At 39.4% G+C, this 24,886-nt stretch overlaps 1 protein-coding gene across 11 annotated transcripts in view; it reads left to right on the top strand.

The window, feature by feature from the left end:
- The first annotated feature begins 1,030 nt into the window (after window positions 1-1,030).
- Window positions 1,031-24,886, top strand: part of CCDC66 (coiled-coil domain containing 66) — an 82,276-nt gene continuing 58,420 nt past the window's right edge. For 5 of the 11 annotated variants that reach the window (XR_012159808.1, XR_012159804.1, XR_012159803.1 and 2 more), the window contains exons 1-14: window positions 1,031-1,184; window positions 2,636-2,701; window positions 2,985-3,049; window positions 7,588-7,613; window positions 9,656-10,103; window positions 13,283-13,451; window positions 13,638-13,741; window positions 15,229-15,362; window positions 17,412-17,588; window positions 18,179-18,310; window positions 19,963-20,216; window positions 21,703-21,787; window positions 22,605-22,766; window positions 24,579-24,741. Coding sequence is in view for 1 of the 11 variants with exons in the window: in XM_073351517.1 (XP_073207618.1) it covers window positions 1,174-1,184; window positions 2,636-2,701; window positions 2,985-3,049; window positions 7,588-7,613; window positions 9,656-10,103; window positions 13,283-13,451; window positions 13,638-13,741; window positions 15,229-15,362; window positions 17,412-17,588; window positions 18,179-18,310; window positions 19,963-20,216; window positions 21,703-21,787; window positions 22,605-22,766; window positions 24,579-24,741 (1,996 nt within the window). In the remaining 10 variants the exon portion in view is untranslated. Of the gene's footprint in view, window positions 1,185-2,635; window positions 2,702-2,984; window positions 3,050-7,587; window positions 7,614-9,655; window positions 10,162-13,282; window positions 13,452-13,637; window positions 13,742-15,228; window positions 15,363-17,411; window positions 17,589-18,178; window positions 18,311-19,962; window positions 20,217-21,702; window positions 21,788-22,604; window positions 22,767-24,578; window positions 24,742-24,886 lie in introns of those variants that run through there. The other 6 variants (XR_012159805.1, XR_012159807.1, XR_012159806.1 and 3 more) reach the window with 6 other exon arrangements.

The raw sequence follows: 24,886 nt of genomic DNA, 5'->3' as shown, positions 1-24,886 counted from the left end.
ATTCAATAGGAGACAAGGATGGAGGATGGGAAGAGAGGGCCAAGGAGGACAAAGTCAGCTGAAGGCACTAAGAAACTGATCCTCAAGGCATTAAGAAGCCACTTTCAAAACACTGGCCCTTATTGGACTACTTTTAAACACCTAACCCAAGATTTTCAAACCTGACTGACTAGAGCTCATCACCCAAGCCATACACATCTAAATGAGTAGCCTGATTTTCAACAGTAGCAAGCAACCACAGCTCCCCATCTATTCCTCTAGCAAAACAAATAATACTTTTGTAACAAGAAAACCCCATACTAACTATAATGTTGATACTAGTGAAAGTTAGTCACATGTGTAACTGCACAATTGGGCACTTAGTGGTCTATTTTAATATAGTAATAATTTGGTATAGCCCCCCCCCATTTTTAGTAAGTTGGGAGTGACAGATTCCCAACCAGTTTGACTACACTTGTATCCCCAATGAACTATTGTGTGCATTTACCCCACCTCCCAAATATTCTTAAATACTTTTGTACCTACTGCATTTTTCTCCCCAAACAAAATTAATAACAAACAACAGAATAATGATTATGATGATTTGGGCGTCAATCCAGCACTGAAATCCACACAAGGCTTTGTCCATGCAAAACTCATTGCACAACTGGGGTGGGGGGGGGGGTTGTATGCCTCCGTTAATATTTTACACAGGATACAAAACAACACGAATAGTTTTGCATCTACCCCTCCCCCTCTCCGATATATCTTAACACGGCTATGGCCGATTCCCGCTCCGCCGCCAAACCACTCGACTCGCGGTTCTGTATCTAGGCCAGCCCCATGTGCGCGCGGTTCCCCAGAGGCGCGCCCGCAGGCAGCCGTTGGAATGGCCCTGTGAGGCCCTTACGTTACCCGCTCAGCTGCGCGCGGCAGGGGAGGAGGGAGCGAGGCTCCGGACTCCAGCCCCCACAATGCCTCGCACGCAGGCGGAGCCCCTCCCTTAGTGTAAGGGGAGCTCATTGGCGGGAGGGCCCGAGCCTTGGGGGAGCCTATCACCTCCCGTCTCATTGTGCGGTGGCAGTAACCAACGTACACACACCCGGACTCCAGGCAGCAGCGCCGGTCTCCCTCCAGCCGCGCTGTCTCCTCGGGTGGTTCGCCGCATCCCGCGGGTGTAGAAGGGGAAGGGCCATGAACCTGGGGTAAGCAGGGCAGGGCCCGGCTTTTGACTCCTCTGTGCTGGGCGTGTCTGTCCCCGTGGCCTGGTTCTCCATAATGACCCACTCCCCAGAGCCGGACAGGGCTGTGCTTCGCCCCGCGTGCGGCTAACGGGCTTCCACAGCCAGGGCCAGGGCCTGCAGCACGTTATAACGTAAAATGTGCGACGTGACGTGTCGGCGCCTGGGTTTGCCCGGGCAGGTGACGTCTCAGAGACGCCGCGGCAACGTGTAATGTGCCCGCCTCCCTCCAAGAGTCCATGTTTTGTTTACTCGTTGTTCAGTGGGTTGCTCTGGGTACTTTATTCTGTGCCTCACAACTCGGTGTGGCCAGTCCGTCCCTAGAACTGCTGCTAGTGTAGGCCCGTGGCGTGTTACAACAGGTAGTGACTATTGGAAGTAAAACATGATCCCTGTGCATTCCGCTAGGTAAGGGAAGGATTCTGGCTTTTAGCTGTCAGCCTTTACTCCCAGTTCTTCCAGCTAGGATTTTCACAGGTGTTGCGCCCCCCCCCCCCCAGTAATGATGCTTCAGTGGTCAATTTATGCATACTCTAATAATTTCATTTTACCTTGTCTCAGTATTAGTGGCTCCAAGAGTTCAAAAATTATGATTCAGGCCTCAAATATCATGATCTTAGCATAAAAACAATTAAGTTTAAAAAAATGTTTTTGTATTTACCTAGTAATGTTCGAGCATTTAGGGTTCATGTTTTCAGGCTTTTCTATGCAACTATGAGGGCTAGAAAGCTAAATTATTACTATTTTTAAATGAAAGCTAAGATTCACAGATTATCCAATTCTAAAAAGAAAAGAAGTACTTGTGGCACCTTAGAGACTAACCAATTTATTTGAGCATGAGCTTTCGTGAGCTACAGCTCTGTAGCTCACGAAAGCTCATGCTCAAATAAATTGGTTAGTCTCTAAGGTGCCACAAGTACTCCTTTTCTTTTTGCGAATACAGACTAACACGGCTGTTACTCTGAAACCTATCCAATTCTAACAGCCAAGAAAAATACCATGAATCAAAAGAGCTGACAATACTCCTTCCTTAATATTCGGATTAATATCTCAAACTATTTTTGTTTTTCATTTTCAATAAGAACTAGGATTTCAGTAAAATAGAGTTCAGACACTTAAATGTAAGATTTAAAGAAATTTTTTTAACTCTTTAACATTGATTTCCATTCCCTGGAGGTCTACCCGGTGTTTTTCTTTCTTTCTCTCTCTCTCTCTTTTTTTTTTTTTTTTTTGAAGAATCCTCTCTCACAACAGTATGGGGTGTGTTAGAATATGAAGAAAATTTAAATTTTTATTTAAAGGACAGTGAAGTACTGTTTTTAAAATGTTTTCCTCCCCACAGTTGTTTCCATCTCTCAGGCTTCTTGGGTGCTGAAATTAACATGGTTTATATTGTTTAACATACCTTTCTTTAGTTCACCACTTTATCAGTTATCCCATTACCCATCTCTTGGACCGGGTCAGAAATCAGACATGACAAGGTATGAATATATTGAAAGATGTCAGCCCAACGTAGATATATATTGAGATGATAAACAGGCTTAAAAGCACCAGCACTTGAATAGTATGGCTATCTCCCAATATTTGCGTATTTATAAGAAGCAATTGCTTAAGTTTGTATTTAATATAAACATAGCTCATATCACCTTTTCATATTCTAAGTGTCTTGAGACCACCTCTCTCCTTGTGCTGTAATCTCACATACTTTGTTGATGATGATTTCAGGTACAGAAGAGTTTAGCTGTTTTTGTTATTGTTTTACAGAGATGGATTAAAGCTTGAAACTGAAATTTTGGATGGAAAACCTAGGCTAATTTTGGCTTCATATGGTATGATTTTATTATGTATAATCGTTAAGTTCAGTAGTCTCTAATACACTTTAAATCTTCTTGAAGATATCTTGTTATAAAGGGTATGGTTAATTTTTTTTAAGTATTAATGTTTTGTATAGTGATGTGAAAGAACTATTCAAGATTTTGATGAAATATTCTGTACATTGTTATTTATGGGTCCTAATATTCACCAAAATGGTACTGGCATGGGTTGGTATTTGTCTTTCCATAAATCATGCATTGCCAGCTATATGTACTGTCTGACAATAATGGTTATGATCATCACAAATATTGATCAATTGGCAAAGTCTAAGGTAGTCTCAGCTCAGCTCTCAGCAGTCTTTTGGCTCTTGTGCGTCCAGAGATAAATTGACCATTCTATATAGATTGACCTGATTTGAGGAATACTTCCATATCTTTACAATGCTGTATTTAAACAGAGGGAGCATGTTAAAAAAAAAAAGGTTTTGTAAATGTAGTTCCTTCTAAGTTGCAAGGCACTGCAGCTTTCTCTGAGGTTTGGAATGAGTTACTAACCACAGGATAAAACTCTGTGAACATTTTTACTTTTAAAAACCAATATATTTAGGCTACCTCTCATTCTTGCTGCTGAGATGCAAAAATCTCTTTTCCAGTATTTATTCATTATTAAATGGCTTGAATGGAAAGCATTGCTTTTGCTGTAATAACCCAGCATCAAAGTATATGATCGTATTACTGTTAAGCAGTACTGGGAACAATTCTGATTTCTTGATGGGTCAGCTAGCCATATTGCTGATTAGCACACGTATTAGTCAAAAAAATATAAATGTAGGATGTCATAAGTGGAGTGGACAGTAGCACAAGTAAACCCAATAAATTGTGCAAGTCATTCATAAATAAACCCTAAATCTGATGTTCAGAATAAAACACTGATATTTTATAATTATAAATATAAATATTTTATATTTTAAATCCCCTTTCCCAAAATCTCCCAGGGTTCACTACATAGCTGCCAGAAGCCTGAAGATCTCTGCCTTTTCCCCTCTCTTTAAAGCCATCTTTCATCTTCCAGATTCTGCATTTACCATATTTTTGTCCAGGGAAGACTTTATGGGATTACTTTCTGAGCCAATCAATGCCAGTCAGTCTGCTATAGACATTGTTAACCACTTTAGCACGCTTCCCTCCTCTTCTCTCTTTTTCCTTCTGGACTGTAGATGATACATCTGGCAATCTCCCCCCTTTATGGGCCTCAGTGATGGATTGGAACCAGTAGTCACCCCAGAATGCTCTCACAAAGCAAGATAGCAAAGACTGGACTGGCATTAAATTAAAAAAATAAAATACAAAATCTTGTCCAAGAAAACTATTTTTATAAAGTTCATGAGACTGATGTAAAAACAGCAGTGATATTCAGCTGAATTGTATCAGGTTACATTTATGAATTTGTTTCCTATACAATATTAAAATTTCCAAACAGCAGTGAGACTTTAATCAGGAACATCTTGTGGTGGCTTAAGACACCCAGTTTCAAAGAAATTATTGTGTCTTTTACACAGTAACGGTGGAGAGAATAAGCCATTTAAATGAAAAAGAAAATGAGATTGTAGAGTCAGAAATAGAGGCAGGGACATTCAACGTCAGGCATACTGGCTAAAGCTACTTTGAATTCATTATTTTTAAACTGATTAGATTTCAAGAAACTGTAATGGTGCCCCTAAACAGAGGATCTTTACTTATCCCTCATGTAGATGCAAGCTGTACTGCAGTTTCTCTTGCTGTCTGAGTAATCCTCTATCCAAACCATAGATGCCACCCTTTCACAGTAAAAGGAAGTCCACAGTAAAACAAATACTTACCAAAGGGGTCTTTCAAGGGGATGTTTCAGCTCCTCACTGGAGAGATACTGTTAGCAGCCCTACTCTGTACAGATCTCCCTCTTATAAAGCAGAACAGCATCACAAAAAATCCTACTCCCTTCAGTTTCTCACTGTTATGAGGGCAAGGACCTTATACTTCTGCCTCCTCTCCCAGCACTCCTTGCTATATAGCCTGTTATGCCTGTAGACTCTCTGAGAACTGCAGTTTCTGCTTATTTGGTTCTGGGTTGGTGAGCAGAGCCCACCAGGACAACAAACTCCCTCTTCCCCCGCCTCCCCCCCCTCAAGTAAGGGAAGAAGCCACAGAGCCTACTGGGAACTATGATCCCACAATACCTTAATTTCAGGCTGAAACTGAAAACAGGGCAGTGCTGAACTTGGGGCCTGTCCTTAAGGGACAGCATACCTGCTTACAGGGCCTTAGGAGCATAAACATTAATGTAAATACAAATGTAAGGATATTTATCTAAAATGGGAAATCATTATCAATGAGGTTGTTTCCACTGGGGTCCCACAAAGATCTGTCCTTGACCTAGTGCTATAAACTATCTTTATCAAGGATCTGGAAGAAAATGTAAAGTCATTGCTGGTAATATTTATACATGAGTAGGGCCCTACCAAATTCACAGCCATGAAAAATGTGCCACAGACTGTGAAATCTGGTCTTTTGTGTACTTTTACTCTATACTATACAGATTTCATGGGGGAGACCAACGTTTCTCACATCGGGGGTCTTGACTCAAAATGGAGTTGCAGGGTGGTCAGAAGGTTATTTTATGGGGGTTGCAGTATTGCCACCCTTACTTCTGTGCTGCCTTCAGAGCTGGGCAGCAGGAGAGTGGTGGCTCTTGGCTGGGTGCCCACCTCTGAAGGCAGCGCCCAGCCAGCAGCGGCGGAGAAGTAAGGGTGGCAATACAATACCATGCCATCCTTACTTCTGCTGGTGACGGTGCTGGTGGTGGCTCTACCTTCAGAGCAGGGCTCTCAGCCAGCAGCCGCCACGCTCCAGCAGCCTGCACTGCTCTGAAGGCAGCGCTGCTGCCAGCAGCAGTGCAGAAGTAAGGGTAGCAGTACCGCAAACCCCCTTTCCCCCGCCCCCAATAACCTTGTGATGTCCTCCCAACTCCTTTTTAGGTCAGGACCCCTACAATTACACCACCAGAATATTTCAGATTTAAAGAGCTGAAATCATGAAATTTATGATTTTTAAGATCCTGTGACCATGAAATTGGTAGGGCCCTACACATGAGACAAAAATTACCGGAGTGGTAAATAGTGACGGGGACAGGTCAGTTATATAGACAGCCCTGGATTGCTTGACAAGATGGACTCATTTGAACATATTTTTAAAGACATACAAATGCAAGGTCATACGTCTAAGAACAAAGAATGAAGGTCTCACTTACAAGCTAGAGGCCTGTATCCTGGAATGCCGTGACACCAAGAAGAACTGTAGGGGTAATAGTAGTAGATAATCAGTTGAACATGGGATGCTGTAGCTAAGAGGACGAACACCATCCCTGGATATATAAACAATGGAATATCAAGTAGGAATGGGGACATGATATTACATCTGTATACAGCATTAGTGAAACCATTACGGTAATGTCGTATTCATTTCTGGTGTCAGCACTTCAAAAAGTATGTTGAAAAATTGGAAAGGGTTCAGAAAAGAGCTACCAGAATAATTCAAGGTCTGGAAAACATGCTTTATAGTAAGAGACTAAAGAAGATCAATCTGTTTAGTTTATCCAAGAGATGGTTAAAAGATGACTTGATTACAGTCTGCAAGTATCTACATAGAAAAGAGATTTCTGATAAGTAGGTGGTTCTTTAAATCATTAAAAGGGCAACTTAGTATGTGGCAAGCCAGGGTGTGACTATACAGCACACTAGCCTATCAATACTAAGGGCTTGTCTACACAGTGCGGAAAAAGTGCTCTAGAGGGATGCAATTTGTAGAATGCTCTAATGTTTTGTGTTCTAACTGCCCCGAGTAGATCCTGCACAGAACTATGTTATCGCAAACTAGGTACCTTTTAGAATGGGCCAGCAGGGTCTATGCAGGGCAGTTAGAGTGCTCTACAAATCATATCCCTCTCGAGCGCTTTGCCATGCTGGGTCCTAAGTGGACCCTGCTGCTGCACACTAAGGACAAAGTGTATTTTGGAACTTTTAGTGTGCTGTAGTAGGGTCCACACAGCGAGTCACTGTACAGCAAGTTAGTGCACCGTACATTCATGCCATGGATTGTTGCACACCAAGTCTTTGTGTGGACAAGCCCAAAGGTATAATGAGATCCTGTGGTTAGAAGCTGAAGCTAGATAATTCAGACTAGAAATAACGTACACATTTTTTAGAGAAAGAGGGTAATTAACCATTGGAACAGCTTACCTAGGTTTGTAACTAATTGTCCCTCAGTTGAAGTCTTTAAATAAAGACTGGATATCTTTCTAAAAGTTTACTGCATCTAACAAGTTTTTGATGCAGAAATTACAGGCAAGGTTCTTTGGACTGCATTAGGCAGGAGGTGAGACTAGATAACTATAATAGAATAATAGATTTTAAGGCTAGGTGGGACCATGACTTTCTCAGGATGTGGTTTTTAAGGAAATAATTGTTGATTATTGAATACTTTTCTCATGTGTATATTTTGTTTTATTTGTTTTACAGTGGGTAAATCAAAATCCACAGTTAAGGTAAGTGGAGTAATGATTCCTTGATCTTTAGATAAGAACCAAAAAGACAATAGTTAATATCTTTTCAAAATGTGTTTAAATAGCGATTTCTGATGTGTCTAAATATCTGTGGTCAATGTTAACTATGAAAGAATGAAGTTCCATTGTCAAAACTCATGGTAGCTGACGAAGTAGGTAGGATTAATATGACTTGAACCCCTCTATCCCTGGAAAATACTCTGCATGCAGTATGCCTGAAACTTAGTTAACTAAGACAAATTCTCAGAACAGAGATTAAAAAAAAGACAGTAGTACAATGAACCACATTGGATAACGTTCTGATGATTAAAGTGATTAGTTGGAAGCCACAGAGACTCTGGCATCAAAGCTGGGTACTGAAACCAGATTTTCTTGAGTCTCATTCCAGTATCTTAACCATAAGGCCATCCTTACTTTTTGGATGAACTAGAAGGGAGTAAGATTTGAGATGGAGAAGCCAGAGGAGAGGATGTTTCAGTAGTTAAGGCAAGAGAGAACCAAAGCATAGATAAGTATTACAGCTGAAGGGAAAATGCGAGGGAGAGATTTATATAGTACAGAACAAAATAAGGTTTGGCAACATACTGATTTGTGGGGAGAAGAGGGGAAAAATATGCCTGGTTCCAGCAGCCAAGCTTTAGAAATTTTTAGCCATGTTGAATTTGAAGAAAAGCAACATGACTTTCAGGAAGAGATGATAAGAGTTGTCAGCCTGAATAGAGGTGGAGAGGTCAGAAGTGAATGGACAGTCATCATCAGCATAGAAAGGTTAAGCAAGATCATGGGAGTAGATGAAGTCACCCAAGAACATACATAAGATACAGGGGGAGAAAGAGGGAGTGAGAATCAAGGGAGATCTCTGGGGAACTCCAGCGGAGAGGTGGAGAAGAAGATCAAAGGAACTCCTATGCAGTTAATACATATCAGCAGCCATTGTAATGAAATAGCTGCCTTGCCTTTTGTCATTCTGAAACCTTACTTAGAAACAAATTGTGCCTTCAGATGCTTGCATACAACTCCTGTTCATATCTATAAGAGTTGCACATGAGTCTTTTGAGGGATGAATTTGCCACTTACTGTGAACCATAATAGCTCAGCCTGAGATGACTTGTTCTGATTTCTATGGGTTCAAGGTTGCCTTGGGGATGGGATAGGATGGAGAAGGTGAAGAGAAATCATTTTTACTATCCACATTACTTCCTACAATTACAAGTCTGTTAGATAATACTGGTTTCAGAGTATAGATAATACTGTGGTTTTCCTTCAGTTTGCAGAAGATAGTAGTTTATCTTGGGTAAATGTGTTTTTAAAGAATACTTACCTGAAAACTGTCTCTTTCCCCAGCACCCACATCTGCCTGAGCCCTTCATACCTGATCAGATAAATGTGACTTTTAACAGGTCTAGTGCCCTTGCATTTATGATGCTTACCCAACCGGAAGACATTCATACAACTCTATCCTATGACATTATATTGAAATAATTGGGCCCACTATTTGAAAGGAGACTAGATTAGGCCTGGCATGCAAGAGGTTAAAGGAAAATTATCCTGTTTTGTTCACCAAAGGGTTTGAAATCTGACCGTTGAATGCAAATACATTTTAAATTAGTGCTTCTGATCAGAACCAGATTATTAAAATTTTATTTTGATTTTTCGCTAGCAGCAACCATAACGCAGAAGAGGGATTATTATCTCTAATACCAGCAGTATGGGACAAGTGACCATACCGTAAAACTAATTTCCATACTGTTGCTTTAGACATTCATATTCAAATTAAAAAATAAACAGTAATGCATACTTTGGAGCCAAGTCCCCTTCTCAGTTATATTAGTATTCATCTGGAGTCATTCCATTTAGTGAACTAGAGTTTCTACTAATGTAACAGAGAACAGAATTGGCTTTTACTATTTAGACATGACAGATAGAATACGTGTGCTTTTACTGCCTGAAGGAAGGAAAAGACTACGGGCACATAGTTTTATCTTTCATAGGATATTAAAGTAAATAAACTGTTATTGTTTTAGCAGATGGGTAATAAAACTAAAATCCTCAAACATCCATTGAGAACAACACAGTCTGGACATGTTCTGAAATCAACACAAAATTCCTGTGTCAAGCATGAACATATTTTAGCAAAAGACAGAAGTGGCTCAAGATGGTCAGCAATAAAAGGTGAAAAAACCTGTGTGACTTTGTCATCATCTAAAGATTCATCAAAGGAATCCTTAAATAAAAACCATGCTTTGATTATCCAAAAAGACAACACAGCTGGAATGCCGGATTTACAGAACCCTAATAAAATTGCTGTTAAAAAGCCCAAACAGAAGTCTCAAAAACCTCATATCTCAGGTGAAGATCTAAGGAACAGTTTGGTGTGTTTAACACAAGAGCAACTTGAACAGATTCTGATAACTGTAAAACAAGGAACCAAAATTGAGTCCCAGGCCCAGGAGGAAAAGCAAGAAGAAACAAGTAAGATATATATCCTGCAGCAAAAATGAAATTTTCTCTTACTGGTAGTTTTTAGAAGGTTTGTATTACGGAAATTAATCGCAGATATTTGAAATAAAAATGAAATGCTTTAACTTTGCATTTAAAATTTCGGGCAGTCTGTTGAATAATTAAATGTACAGTTTCCAAAAAAAAGTTATTTTATATTTATTAAACATCAAAGGCACTTTTTGAGTAAAAAGAAAATATTTCAACTTATTTTTAAAAGGAACATTTTCCATTATAAATTAAAAACTACACAGCCATCTCTAAGTTATTACTGTGAATTTACATACTTATTACGATTATCTTCTGATATATATTGTCTTCAGTTATGTAAAGAGTCACTCAGATGTTTTTGTTGGGAAGCTAATTTCTCCCAGGTCTGTTTTATCTAAATGTATAAATATTTACAAGTTGTTCCTCTAAACAAGAGGCTATCTCTAGACATGGAATATGATACATAATTGAAAATTCTCTCTCAAGCACATCACTCAAGGAAAGTAAATAGGAAAAGATCACAAGTGAGTAGGGATTAAAACCTCCCTCCCAGAGGATCCAACATAGTACTGTTTTGGAGCAGACTTGTTTGGGAGGGTGAGCAGAGGTAAGTGCTATATTAGGCCCTGATCTTGAAAATGTGCACCCATTTAACCTTTTGCACAAGGAGCTGATCTGGTCCACTACAGAATTCATTAGGATGCTTCATTAAGTGAGTGTTTGCGGGGTCTGGCCCTTTGACAGTTGTATACATTTGAAGATTCTCTTTTTCGTGTGTGAGTGAGAGAGAAATATTTGGAAGACTGTGGGCCCAGTTAAAAAGACCTGACTTACTTCACCACAAAATCAGTTTCATACTCCAGCAGAAGGGGATAATATAGTACATACTGGAACATATAATGAAGGTGCAGCTCTGTTGGCTTCAGTAGAGCAAGATCAGATTTCCAGCATTTGGTCCTAAGTGTGTCTGTTGAAAGTCTTAACTAACATGCCAAATATGATTATGTTCAGTGATGAGGCCACCAGTTCATTAGAAACTAGACTGAGGCCACCAGCTCATTTCAGTTGCTATGAACCTGTTCCTGGTTCCAACTAGTGACGTAGATGAGCTAGATTATTTTAAAATAAAGACTAGATTTGACACTGACAGTCTTCCCACAAGGAAGAGATACCATCACTTTTGGATCTATTCTTACTTTACTGAGAGAAGAGGTTCATATAGCCTATCCATGTGTGAGACTGTGACAGTGTCTGAGTGAAACGATCATATTGATGGGCCAAAATTAACCAGAACAAACTGATTTTCCCTTAGACCTGTAGAAAACATTAGATAATATTAAGACTATTGGGAAAAATTGATTACATATCATCAAGAGGAAGAAGAAAGCAATTTTCTTGGTTCATTCAGACATTTTCTGAGTACCCGCTACATTAATCAGAATTATACTGCAAGTCATAAATCCAATTTGACCATGCAGGATTGAATAACTCCCATTAATGCCAATGAAAGTTATTCTTAATGTGCATGTAGGGGTGGTTGAGTGTGTGTGTGCACATGCACGCAAGAGAATCCCATCTTTCAAATTTAGGTCCTGATCCTATAAGCCCTTTGGGTGCTGAACTCCCCTAAAGTTCCAACTGTGGATTGCTGCAGGATCAGCTCCTTAATTTTGTAGCCATAGTTGCTTTTTTAAAATGTATGTTAAGATTGAAGTTTATGAAAAAATTGATCTAACAGTTTATCAGAGGAAATATAAAAGCCAAGGTTTTTTTTATTCCTTTTTGGACTGAACACAGTATCTATATTTCACGCTGAATGGTTACATGTGGGATTGTAGTTTGATTTCAATTAGAGCTATAGTTATATTATTGATAGCTAATCTCACATCTGGGTCAATATTTTCAAATGTGTCATTAAGAACTCTTGATTATGTTAAGCAATGGTATGTAAAAAATTCTAGTTTCAGTTTAGCTGTGAAATGGAGCAGCTGGCAAATCAGTTCAAACCAACTATTATTGCATACTGATGTATTTTCTATTTTAAATATCGTCTTCAATATTTTTGTACATTTAAGGTTGTTTTTTTTTATCCTAATACCCTTGCCTATATTTCTGGGGGGGAAAGCACCCAAACACGTTGTATATTCTCTGTTTTCTAAAGATGATTATTTTTTAGAAGTCTATTTTTGGGGTTAGAGCAAGGAAGAGTGATGGAGATAATTTCTTTTAAAGCTATTGGAAGATGTTTAATCCCCTGTGTGCCCCTGCAATAACAGACATCTTTCATCTGTTTTCCCTAAAAACAGTATCCATCATTGATTTTAGTTTCTATACTTATTTGAAATATGAGTTTAGAGTCTCCTAGCATGCATGTTAAGAGTGGTTTTCAGATAATTTTAATGACATCTTGTTATTAGTATTATTTATATCACAGTAGCACCGTGAGGTCCCAGCCAAGATCAGCGCCATTGTAATAGATGCTGTGCATATACATGTTAAGAAACAGTTCCTATCCCAAATAGCTTACAGGTTTAAGAAAGGAAAAGAAGGGTTTGGGATATTTATCCTTGCTTTACAGTTGTAGAACAGTCACAGAGGGATTAAGGGACTTGCCCAAAGTCACAAAGTAATTTGTAGGACAACTGAACCAAGGTCTCCTCAGTTCTAGTCCAGTTCCTTAACCACAATGCCATCCTTCCTATCACATTCACTTATGCACAAGATAACATCTTACTGCAAACACATTTACCAGAGAGTTTGTGCCCTTAAAATAACTAGGTTATTTAAGAATATTCTAAGTAGACTCTTGGAAAGCAAAATTGCAAGCAACTCCATCAACATTTAGTGCAGAATTGAATCATTTTAGGCATTGCACTGTGTTGAAGTTATGTGGCGTGTCAGCAGGAGTCCTAGAAATCATTGTACCTCAAGGAGAGGTAATACCCTGCCAGTGCTCAGAGGAAGTGCTTCCATTGCTTAATGTCACTCCCCTGTATGTACACCCCTTCTGAGGTGTGCTACTTAGTAGTTCTAGTGTTCATGTGAGCTTCAGCTCCACTAATTTGAATTAGCCAGGTTGTACGGTTAATATAAACTATTGTACACAATGTGGAGTGACAATCTAGTGCAGTATTTATTAACATGGACATTTTACTTTGTAGGCCAAAACAAACACTCAAATATTAGCACTGCTGCTAATCAGGCCCCACAAGAGGAGAACATAATGGGATTACTCCAAAAAGCTGATGAAGTTTCATCTGTCCCAAATGAAAATAATTATGCCTCAAGCAGAAAACAAGCAGCATCTGAGCAGGCTGAACAGAAAGTTATGTATGTAGATCTGTTAATTAATCATCCAAAATACCTTTTTTTTATTCTTGTATCCTATATTAAACTTTTAATATGAATACATTAGTAATGAAATGGAACCTGAGTAGTTCCAATGTAAATTAATTGCTAATTTAAAATTAGGCACTTTGGCTTTTAAAAATAAATTAATTTTGTTTTTTTCTGCAGTAAGAATTCATGGAAACCAGCTGACATATTTAGTACCCTAGGTGAAAGAGAAGGGGATAAAATGTTGTTAGAAGCAAAGAAGTCCCAGTGGAAGAAGGAACTAGGTATGCATTAAAATATAATTTGCCATATTTATATTAAGCAGTGTATTATGTTGTAGCATTGGTCACTTAATATAGTCAAAACTTCAATTTTTTTCAAGTTATAAAGGTTTAAATCTATTGATAAGATTAGAGTTTAAAAGTGTTTTAAATATTCTCTATCAGTTTGTGTTTTTTCTGTTTGTAAAACACATTTGCTTGAGCTTCTAATTAGACTTGGCTAAAATAGCTTTTTATTTTTAAAACCTCTCCTTGTTTTGTTTCAGACAGAATTTTCATGCCTGTAGATAAAGAAGTATTCATCCTTGCGCTGGTGCCTATGCCAGGGCAGGAACTGACAGGAGTCAGTTTATGACTTATCTTCCCTATGCAGCAAATACATCGCTAGTGGAGCCCTTGGAGCAGGCTAGGGCATTCCACAGAGCAGCCATAACTTTCTCTCCTGTAGCAATAGCTTTTGTGGGCCATGGCATGGTCACAGAGTGATCCGGGCACTGGTCCATCCCAATCATTCCTCTTGTCTTTAACACACCTCCTTCCTCCTCTAGTCTGGTCCTACCTGGACCTCCAGCAATAACAGCACTGAGGCTCTCTGTGCTGCAGATATTCTTCTGAGGCCTGATGTCTACCCTTTGGCTCTTTTGCTGCAGCCTCGCAGGCTCAAAGGGGCGTAGCATAGCACTGAATCTGATCCACAGGTTTCAGTTACTACTGTAGAGTCATCAGGTAGAAAGCAAACACTGTTTTGGTAGGGAGAGGGAAAGATGTAGAAAGGGATATGAATTTGTTCCCATCTCCCATTTTAAATAGACTTGTAGGAATCTATACTTAGTCCTGGCATCCAAATTCTGAACACCATTGTGGTATAAGCTTTTTTTTAAACATAACTATTGATATTTGTCTTTGAATCAATGTTTTCAGGAGAATAAGATCTTCTAAGGTTACTGGAAATTCCTAATGGAATAATGAAGCCATTAATTCCTATAGAGCAGATTTTGTTTAACCTTGATGTAAACTGTCTGGACAAAAAACCCTCCAAAATCTCCCACCATATTTCTGGGTTTGATCCTGCACAGTGATACACCAGTTCTAACCTGGTGTAACTTATTTGGTTTCAGTACAATTGTACTGGCACAAAACTAACAATGAAATGAGGAGAATTCAGGGCCTCTGCTATTTCTTAAGCAACACATGCAATATTTTTGATAAATATTTTCCTGAGTCACTGATAGTCCTTCACAGTTTTATCCTCTCCCAATAAAGATTTCCAGTTGCCTCCTGTTTCCACATCCTGTGCAGCCATCTTTCTCACAGGCAGAGCCTTTCAACACTTAAAACAAATATCTGGTTAGAAAGATTAATCAGGCAAAGGCCAGTTACCCATCTTAAGCTGCTTACACTATGTTTTTTATATTACCACACTGCATATTACTCTCTTTTGAAATTGCATTTACTTATATTTACTTATTCTAAAAAAAATTGTTTTAAAGACGAACAGATAGCTTTAAAGAAGAAATTAAAAGAAACTTTGGAGCGACAGACAAAATACTACCGTTGGGAGCAAACGGATGCTGATGGTGATAAAACCCATTTGGAAAAACTGGAGACAGTTAATCAAGCTAAAGTAAGGCTAGCAAGGAACCATTCAATAAAAGCAATGTGTGTCTTAGAGAACAAATTAATTTAGTTTTTTTATAGTGCTATATTTTGTTCATATTTCAGAATTGCTCTATAAGAGCTTGTTTTCAATGTGTATCCACTGATTACTTGTAAAATCTGCATTTAGGGATAAATCCCAGCACACAGGTCATGTTACTAGGCTGTGCACTTGTAGATTCCATTTCCTCTCCCTGGTAGAAAAACAGTAGTAAAGATCTTTGTATGTCCTAACAGAGCCCTGAAGGACCCTGTATGAAGCCCTTATTGTGTGGGTGGTGGGGATGGGGAAGTGGCCAGTGATCCCATGTCCACTCTCTCCTGCCTGTCTTGCATCAGACCCCCTCAGTGTTGCCACAGAAAGCCTATGGAGAGCTTCTTGTCAAGTGAAATCAGCCTCTTAGCCTCATACTTTGCCTATAATTTGTGACTTTGTTCATACTGTAGCTATCATTTAATTCCTACCTCTGTACTTTAATTCTGGTGTTTCTTAGTAACCTTTACTCTTAATTTGTTGACTTTTTCCTCTTTCATTGTTCTGTGGTTTGAGAAGAATAAAACAGTATAGTTATGATCAGTCAAGCAATACTTAGGTTGCTCATTAATTTTGCTGTTTAATACATTTGCCCTCTTGTGCAAATACAGTATGTAGAACCAATTAGATTAAAGGCAAGTTCAACTATAAGAATCTACATATCTAAACCAATATTTAGTTTGCGTGTCTGAGTAGGATGTATCCTCTACTAATAGAAAGGAAAACAAATTCAGTCACTCTATCTTAATCTTATCCAAGGATCTGGTACCTAATATGTCTTAACTTAGGAAGCAAGACTCTTTTTTTTGAGGTTTAAAAATATAATTGCACCCTGATAAATAGGTGATAATGGCAGCCTTTTGGGAACATAACCAGGATGGACTGGGTTTAACTCTATCTATTTCATTGGACCCTGCCAAGCAGAATTCTCCAGGTTGTAGCATCTATCACCATTATGGCATATGTAGTCTTTTATCATAGAATGATAGAATATTAGGGTTGGAAGAGACCTCAGGAGTTCATCTAGTCCAATCCCCTGCTCAAAGCAGGACCAACACCAACTAAATCATCCCAGCCAGGGCTTTGTCAAGCCGGGCCTTAAAAACCTCTAAGGATGGAGATTCCACCACCTCCCTAGGTAACCCATTCCAGTGCTTCACCACCCTTCTAGTGAAATAATTTTTCCTAATATCCAACCTAGACTTCCCCCACTGCAACTTGAGACCATTGCTTCTTCTGTCATCACTGAGAACAGTCTAGCTCCATCCTCCTTGGAACCCCCCTTCAGGTAATCGAAGGTTGCTATCAAATTCCCCCCCCACTCTTCTCTTCTGCAGACTAAATAACTCCAGTTCCCTCAGCCTCTCCTCATAAGTCATGTGCCCCAGCCCCCTAATCATTTTCGTTGCCCTCCGCTGGACTCTCTCCAATTTGTTCACATCCCTTCTGTAGTGGGGGACCAAAACTGGACGCAGTACTCCAGGTGTGGCCTCACCATTGTCGAATAGAGGGGAATAATCACTTCCCTTGATCTGCTGGAAATGCTCCTACTAATACAGCCCAATATGCATTGGCCTTCTGGGCAACAAGGGCACACTGCTGACTCATATCCAGCTTCTCATCCACTGTAATCCCCAGGTCCTTTTCTGCAGAACTGCTGCTTAGCCAGTCGGTCCCCAGCCTGTAGTGGTGTATGGGATTCTTCCTTCCTAAGTGCAGAACATTACTTTCTTGTGTAGCATTCAGAATCGTTTGAAAGTTGTCTGTCTTGGACCCCAAGAATTGGGATTTGACTTTTTTTTTTCTGACTTGTTGGTAATTGCATGTATGTTACATATTTTGGTAGAAGTTTCTATGAACTGCAGCATGTACAAACCTAAAGTACAAGTTACCAGTTTTTTTAAAAATGTGTTTATATTGAAATAATCAACCCCAAAAAATTAAATTGAGTATTTTAAATCACCAAGACGCTATTATTTGCAGATGACATTTCCAGCTGATTTGGGCATTGCTAGTGAGGAAAACCACATTTTTAGAACCACTTTGGTCACAGAGACTAGTGAAGTTGCACCCAGTGTTTCAAGTGGACCAACTGGACAGTCATCTAGTTTCAGTTCTCCTGACTTGCCAGCTGCCATTCGGACAGCATTTGTTTTAGGGGTAAGATTAAGTTGCATGCAGTATCTTGTCTCTAAGAAGAATTTACTGTTGTGTGTGTGTGTATCTGCAGTAGTTCTATTAAGCAAGCCTGTTCCAAACTTTTTTGCCTCCTATCATTTTTATTGCTGCATTTGAATCCATAGTTTACAAGGATATTGATGTTATGAGGTGTTTCTATGAAATCATGCATTTTTAGTAGATATTTTTAGAGCTGACATTAATAGGTTTGACATAAAGGAATGTACTTGATTCGTGAGTCAATCCATGTACGTATCTCGTAATGCAAAAAAGAAGGAAAATTAGGAGGTTAAATAAAATCTAGCACACATAGAAATTAACTATTGCTGCGGCTATCAATAGAAATAAAGATGAATAGAGAGTTTATCATCTGCATTTTATAGTGAACATTTTGAAGACCTTGATGGGACAATTAATTTGGGCCAGATTGTATTGAAAATGAAGTTTTATTTTACGCCAGATAGAATAGCAATTTGTGAATTAATGCAGGTATTCATGAATGGCAGTACTACTTAAAAATGAGAAATGGGGGGTGATGGGAGGCAGTAAAAGACCAGTATCTGTCATTTCAGGAAGCGACGCCAGTGGAGCACCCCTTTAGTGCCATGAAACAAGAACAACAGAAGAAGTGGCTTCTAGATCTGGACAAACAGAAGGAAGAGGCTAAACTACGAAAAATAGAGGAAAAACATAATTATTCAAAGGTAGCTGTAATTTAGAAGGATGATTTGGAATAAGAAAAGGTCTGTTTTTTAGCTTTCTCGTTCAGTTCTGCTCAAGTGGAAGTCTATCAACAAATTGTAGATCACACAACTCTGAAAGCCTGACAATAAGCATCCACAACTCCTATTGATTTTGGTGGGAGTTGTGGGCACCAAGTACCTCTGAAAAATAAAAGCTGAAATCCTGGCTCATTCAAACTCAGTGATAAAATTCCCATTTACTTCACTAGGAACAGGAGTTTACCCCAAGTCTTTGACATTCAGTGAGCTCTAGCTAAACAACCAGCCAGTAATGACAGAAGTAGCATTATAGCACTTTGACAGCAAAGGGACCAGAGAGTCCATTCTAAGTCAGCTCATGTGTGTTATGTCCATAGTGCTTCTGTACATTACATCAAAAGACTTACAGAAGAAAAATTCTTTCCCCAAATACCCTACTGTAGCTCTTCATATGAGTTAGACAGCTTACCTCCCTTAGGGGACAAGGAACAGTGGGAGGAGGATTGATAAAAAATTTTCAAATTTCCTTTTTTTTCCCTGGACGTCTCGCTTCTCTTGGCTCTCTAATATAGGACTAAAGCTTTTTCTGCTTCTGGGAAGTGACCCTGTGCAAGATTTTATACGGGATGTGCTATTTTCTTCAGAAGGCAAATACTAGGGAACATTCCCCCAATTCTTCCAAAAAGGCAATTCCTTCTGGAAGTTAGGAGAGTCAAATGCAAAAACTGTGTAATACACCCATGGTAGAGAGAACCCACAGTGGAAACCCTGGTTCCTTTGGCTTGTGTGGAATGCCCATTTGACAGACTAGGGCCAAAAAAAAAAAAAAATCTCTAGGTGGTGGTGGGGGAAGGAAACAAGATACCTCTTCCTCAAAAACCTTAGACAGCACAATGAACAGTGTACCAATGCCTGTGGCAAAGATCTTTGTGATTTGTTAAAATTCATGTTTGTGCACCTAGCATGCCGACTGCTGTCCCAGAATGAAAGTGCAGAGAGGATGGGTGTGGGCTGGTGAGAAAGAATATGAATACTTGTTCTGATATGTGCCCACAAAATATGTTTAAGAAAAGCTTTCTGTCACCCAAAAGAACTTGCTGCTACTCCTCGTTCATGCGGCTAGAGAATATCTGGGGAGCGAGACAAAGCTGCATGGATGAGTGACTAGGATGGTAACCAATAAGCTGAGCAGCTTGTAGGACTAATGGAGGCAGTATGAAAAATAATATACATCAAGATAAGGTTGCAGAGAAAGTGGTATGGAAAACCCTGTATTAGTATTAACTTATTTTATACAAGACTGAAAGATTCTTGACAAATTTAACTTTTTTACTTCCTAGTTTTTGAGTCTTGCTATAGCAAATAGCAATGCATTGTAAGTGATTTTTCACCAAAAAGATCTGGTTTCAATTTTGATCAGGGTCAGGTCACTTTCATATGAACCAGTTTTCCTATTTGTAGAACTAACTACTCTATGTGGCACAGCACCATAATAGAGCTTTAAAAATGCAAATCCTGCTGTTTAGCTTTTATCAAAACAGAAATAAACTTTCAAAATATTTAGTTAAAAGTACTTTATATGACAATGTAACTGAGCGTATTTCCATTTTCTTTTTTGCTTCATATCTGTTTAGGCTGAGGAGCATGAGAGATGGGCAGTGCATTTTGATTCTTTAAAAAACTACCCTCGTGCTAATCCACAACACCTCATAAATGGAACATACACCAAGCAGCCTGAAAATCTTTGCCTGTCCCCTGAAACTCAGGCCCTGACTGCTGTTATTCATCCTTTTACACCTGCAGCTTTAGGCCACCTCATACATTCAAAGGTGGAGAATGTAGAAAAAAACGTTGAGAACACTACTTCGGAACAAAGTCAAAAAGCCAGGTGCGTGCATGCCTCAATTACAGTAGTCTTCCCAATCAATTCATTTCTGGAATGTCTTTAGAAGTTAGTAAGTCTCTGAAGTAGTATTAATTTGGTATTTACTCCTCTCTTGAGGAATTTGTATGGTTCCCTACTGAAAAAGATATGTATTTCAATTATTCACTAGTAAAGTTTACCGTAAATAGCATTCTTATGTTCAATTTCATTACAGTAACTTCTTGCTTAACGTTGTAGATATGTTCCTGAAAAATGCTACTTTAAGTGAAATGATGTTAAGCAAATCCAGTTTCCCCATAAGAATTGTAAATAGTGGGGTGGGGAGAATTAGATTCCAGGGAAATTTTTTTCACCAGACAAAAGACTTACACACAGTATAAGTGTTAAACAATTTAATTCTGTACACAGCAATGATGATTGTGATGCTTGGTTGAGGTGGTGGAGTCAGACGGTGGAAGAGAGTGTGGTATTTCTCAGGGAATGCCTTGCTGCTAAATGATGAACTAACACTTGGCTGAGCCCTGAAGTGTTAACACGGTGTTAATGTAGCCTCACGCTCTACAAGGCAGCATGAATGGAGGGAGGAGACCCCATAGACGCATGGCAGTGGCTGCAAACATTCCCTGCGGAAACTGAATGTGATAATGACCCCATGCTATCCCACTGGAGTGCACCACTCCCTCCAATTTTCGAAGTACCTGGGGGTGCGTGTGTGAGACAGAGATACATTGTGTGTGTGTGTGTGTGTGTGTGTGTGAGAGAGAGAGAGACACACACACAGACAGACAGACATACTGTGTGTGAGAGAGACACGTATTGCCCCCTTAAGTACGCTGACCCCACTCTAAGTACACTGCCTTTTTAAGTAGATCAGCAAGTTGAGACAGCAGCTGCTGTCAGCAAGCTGCCTCCCTAGCCCTGTGGCATCCTCCCTTGCTCTGTGGAGATGGGGTACAGAAGCAGGGGAAGGGGGGCACCCTGACATCAGCACCCCGCTTCCCACCCCCTGCACAGCAAGCAGGAGGCTCCCGGGAGCAGCTCCAAGGCAGAGGGCAGAAGCAGCACACGGCAGTGGGGGGAGGGACAGCTGAACTGACTGGCATTTGATAGCCTGCTGGGCAGCTGCCGCACAGGAAACTTAGGGGGGCTGCTGGCCCACGCTGGTTCCAGGCCCCCACCAACTAGCTCCTACGGGCTGTTCTTCCTGCAAGCAGGCAGCTGCCAAACAACGCTGTAAGAGAGCATTGTGCAGCTTTAAATGAGCATGTTCCCTAATAGATCAGCAACGTAACAACAAAACAACATTAACCGGGACAAAGTTAAGTGAGGAGTTGCTGTATTTATTATAGTGCAAACCTATGACAAGGAATGAAAGGTACTTATTTTGATACAAAAGTCTTACATTTAAATCTTGCTGATATTTCAGAATAAAACAAAACTCTGGAATTTTTTTTTTAATTGAAAAATATTTAAATGATTCTCTTCATAGTTTTCTCCGGTCAATGACAGCTCTCTTGGATCCTGCACAAATTGAGGAAAGAGACAGGAGGCGGCAGAAACAGTTAGAACATCAGGTACAATCATGTTTTAATCTGACACAGCCTAAATGGGAAGAATGAATGAGGGTAGGTGTGGTGATGTGACTAAAGAAGGAGCCAGGGTGCCAGTACACATTGCTCAGGGGAATAGAAATTGTGACTTCTCCTTCACCAGATTACCCTGGTTAACCAGATGTGTCTCACTTACAGCAGTAGTGAGTAAGGCATAATTAATGTTTGTAAAGTGCTTTATGAGCCTCTATTATAAAACTGATGCCTCAGAAAAATAACCCACAGCATATCTTAGCTGTACTGATATTGTAGTTCCTAGTCAGCAGATGTTTAAAACAGTATGGTCCTTATTCTCATTTACACTAAGCCCCCTAATTATATTTACATCCACTGCCAGAGCAGTATGGTTTATTGTGGCTGACTGGAGTCATAATATACTGTATAATACCATTATAACACCTTCCAGGCCAAACAGATGGATCAAAGTACACCAGTTGCATTATTTCCCCCCAGGGAAACTGAAGCCTATAAAAAGTAATGAATGTGATACAATTCAGGGGCATGTGTGTACACCCTCCCATACCCTGTGAGACTTTTTAAAAATTGTATTTTTCTTTGGCATACTTTCTGCTGAATAGGTTTGCCTGCCAGAGAGCTAAGTTTCATTTATTTTGTGTGGCACAGAAAATAATATCTTTCTTATTGAACTGGATTTTTATGGAATTAGAATACAAATTACATATTTTTGTAATGTATATAGGAGACATGAAATACATTTTATATTATGCATACTACTAAGTGTTAATTTTACTAAATTTTATTATGATTTTGACATCACTAGAAAGCTATAATGGCTCAAGTAGAGGAAAAGCGAAGGAAGAAGCAGCTGGAGGAAGAGCAAAGAAAATGGGAAGAACAAGAAGAAGAACACCGCTTAGCACGAGAACGAGAACTGATGCAAAAACAGTTTGAAGAGGATATGCTCAAACAGAAACAAAAGGAAGTGGGTGTTAAACCTTTACTTCGTGCACGTAAATGACAGTGTTTAATAGAACTGCCAATGCCTAATAGACTTAGAAATAAATAGTAAATACTACTATTATCTAATGCATGAGGCAAGAGTAGTGTTGAAATTCCATTTGTGACTATAGTTAAGGTTGAAAATCTTGAGATTTTTGAAGCAGTGTAGGGGATTTTGCCACACGTCTGTTAACATAAATTAATATTTAATATTTGAATGAAAGAAGTAACAGAACCCATGGGATTGATTCAAAAATGTTACCCACCGTTCTTGATTAAACTAGAAAGCCTAGAAAATTAAGTCAGCACTAATACCACCCTATTGTGAGGGGAAAAGTATTGCCTTACTCCCCCCAGCACCACCTCAAGCTTTTTTCACTTTAGAAAGGACATTGTCCACCTATTTTTCCATAATTAAAAAAGATGAATTTACTAATGTCACATGCATTAAACTGAAATCTCTCTCCTCACCAATATAATTCATTTTGTGTACTCACTAGTTTGAGGGGTTGGTTGTGGGTTTTTTTGGTGGGTGGGGGTGGTTTGAGGTCCAGGCAGTTTTCACAAAAAGACACCAAGATGGACAAAAACCTCAAATAGTTTTAAATAAAGCTGAGGAAGATAAAGTCTTAGGCAATGTTTTGTACTCAAAATAGCATTTTTAAAATTTTTAGTTAAAACAGCAAAAATTGCTTTGAACTCCAATACCGTCTGAGAATACCTAACCTGGAGTATTGGTGAGTAGCTTGATGCTTCTGAGAGACCTCACAAATGTCATGTAATGTGCTTGACTAGATGTTTCCTGTCAAGGCTGAAGTTTATTTCCCCCCAGAATAAATTTTAGTAATGTCATGTCAAAAAATCAATGACCCGTTTTGGAGGTACTAGAATACTTTTTGTGAACACCACCCAACACTCCATATAAATTTTATTTCAATCTTCCGGTGGCAGAAGCCTTCTGACCGCTTGGTGGATTCAAACTTTGTGTTCTAGGGGCCCCATCCTTATCTTCTATGGACAAATGTGTGGAAGGAATAAAATTAAGATAAATGATTTAGCTGATGTTTTGAGCAACATAACTTGAGTTATTCTCCTCTTTGGAAGAGATGTTGTGGGGTTCAAGGAAGGCATTGTGCAGTTATATCTCAAGCCACATAAGGCTCCAGATTCTGTACGGAAATCAGAGGCATCCCTATAGGTCTTGGGGAGTGAGATCCTGTACAGAAGACCTGCTTCACTGCATTGCGTTACTGGACTCACCTCCCTCAAGCAGCACAGCTCCTTCGGGAAACTTATTGCCATCAGATGCTCCCCTCCGTTTACCAACATGCACTAAGAGCCACAGAGGAGACCAGACTCTGGCACTTCTTTCCACTCTGAAGTATGTAATGTGTTGAAAGGAGCTGTTACTTGGCTTCATTTCCTGCACCTTTAACCCACAGAGCCTTAAAAGTGTGAAGAAGCATCTCTGCTTGGGGAGGACTTGCTGTTTCTCTTCCATAAGTATAGGGTACACAGTTTTCTAATACCTGCTTCTTTGCTTCCCTTCAAGTCACATGATACAGGGGGATCACAACGTAGTCTAGCTCTTTATGCTGCTACAGTGCTGGCGCTACGCTCTCCATTAGCCTCACATAAAGATCTTTGCATCGCTGTTATTTCTTTTACTAACTTAAAAAATACCCAAATAGAAAAAATCATGAATAGATGTAAACTTATAAGGAGATTATGCAGCCCTGTTTATTTTATTCTCCGACTAAATGATCTCATGCATTTGTCTCCCTTTTTATGATAGGAAATCATGACTCTTAAAACAAATGAGCTCTATCAGACAATGCAGAGAGCACAAGAACAGGCACAGAGATTAAAACAGGAACAACGTATTCGACAGTTGGCTCAAAAAGGACATGACATTTCAAAACTGCAGAAGAATCTTGGTGGTGGTGGTGGCGGCAGCGGCAAGTACCAACTTTAATATATTTCATTTTATTTTTGGAGGGTTTGCATGAGCTGTGGATCCTATTTTTGAGAAAAAACATCCTGTCAGTCTAGACATTGCTCTTTGGCTTCAGAAACTGAACAAAACTTCTATCCTTTTAGTCA

Source organism: Lepidochelys kempii, chromosome 7, assembly GCF_965140265.1.
Source record: "Lepidochelys kempii isolate rLepKem1 chromosome 7, rLepKem1.hap2, whole genome shotgun sequence".
In the NCBI taxonomy this organism is placed as follows: domain Eukaryota; kingdom Metazoa; phylum Chordata; order Testudines; family Cheloniidae; genus Lepidochelys; species Lepidochelys kempii.
The sequence above is the reverse complement of the archived record's forward strand: the minus strand, read 5'-3'. Positions and strand labels throughout refer to the sequence as shown.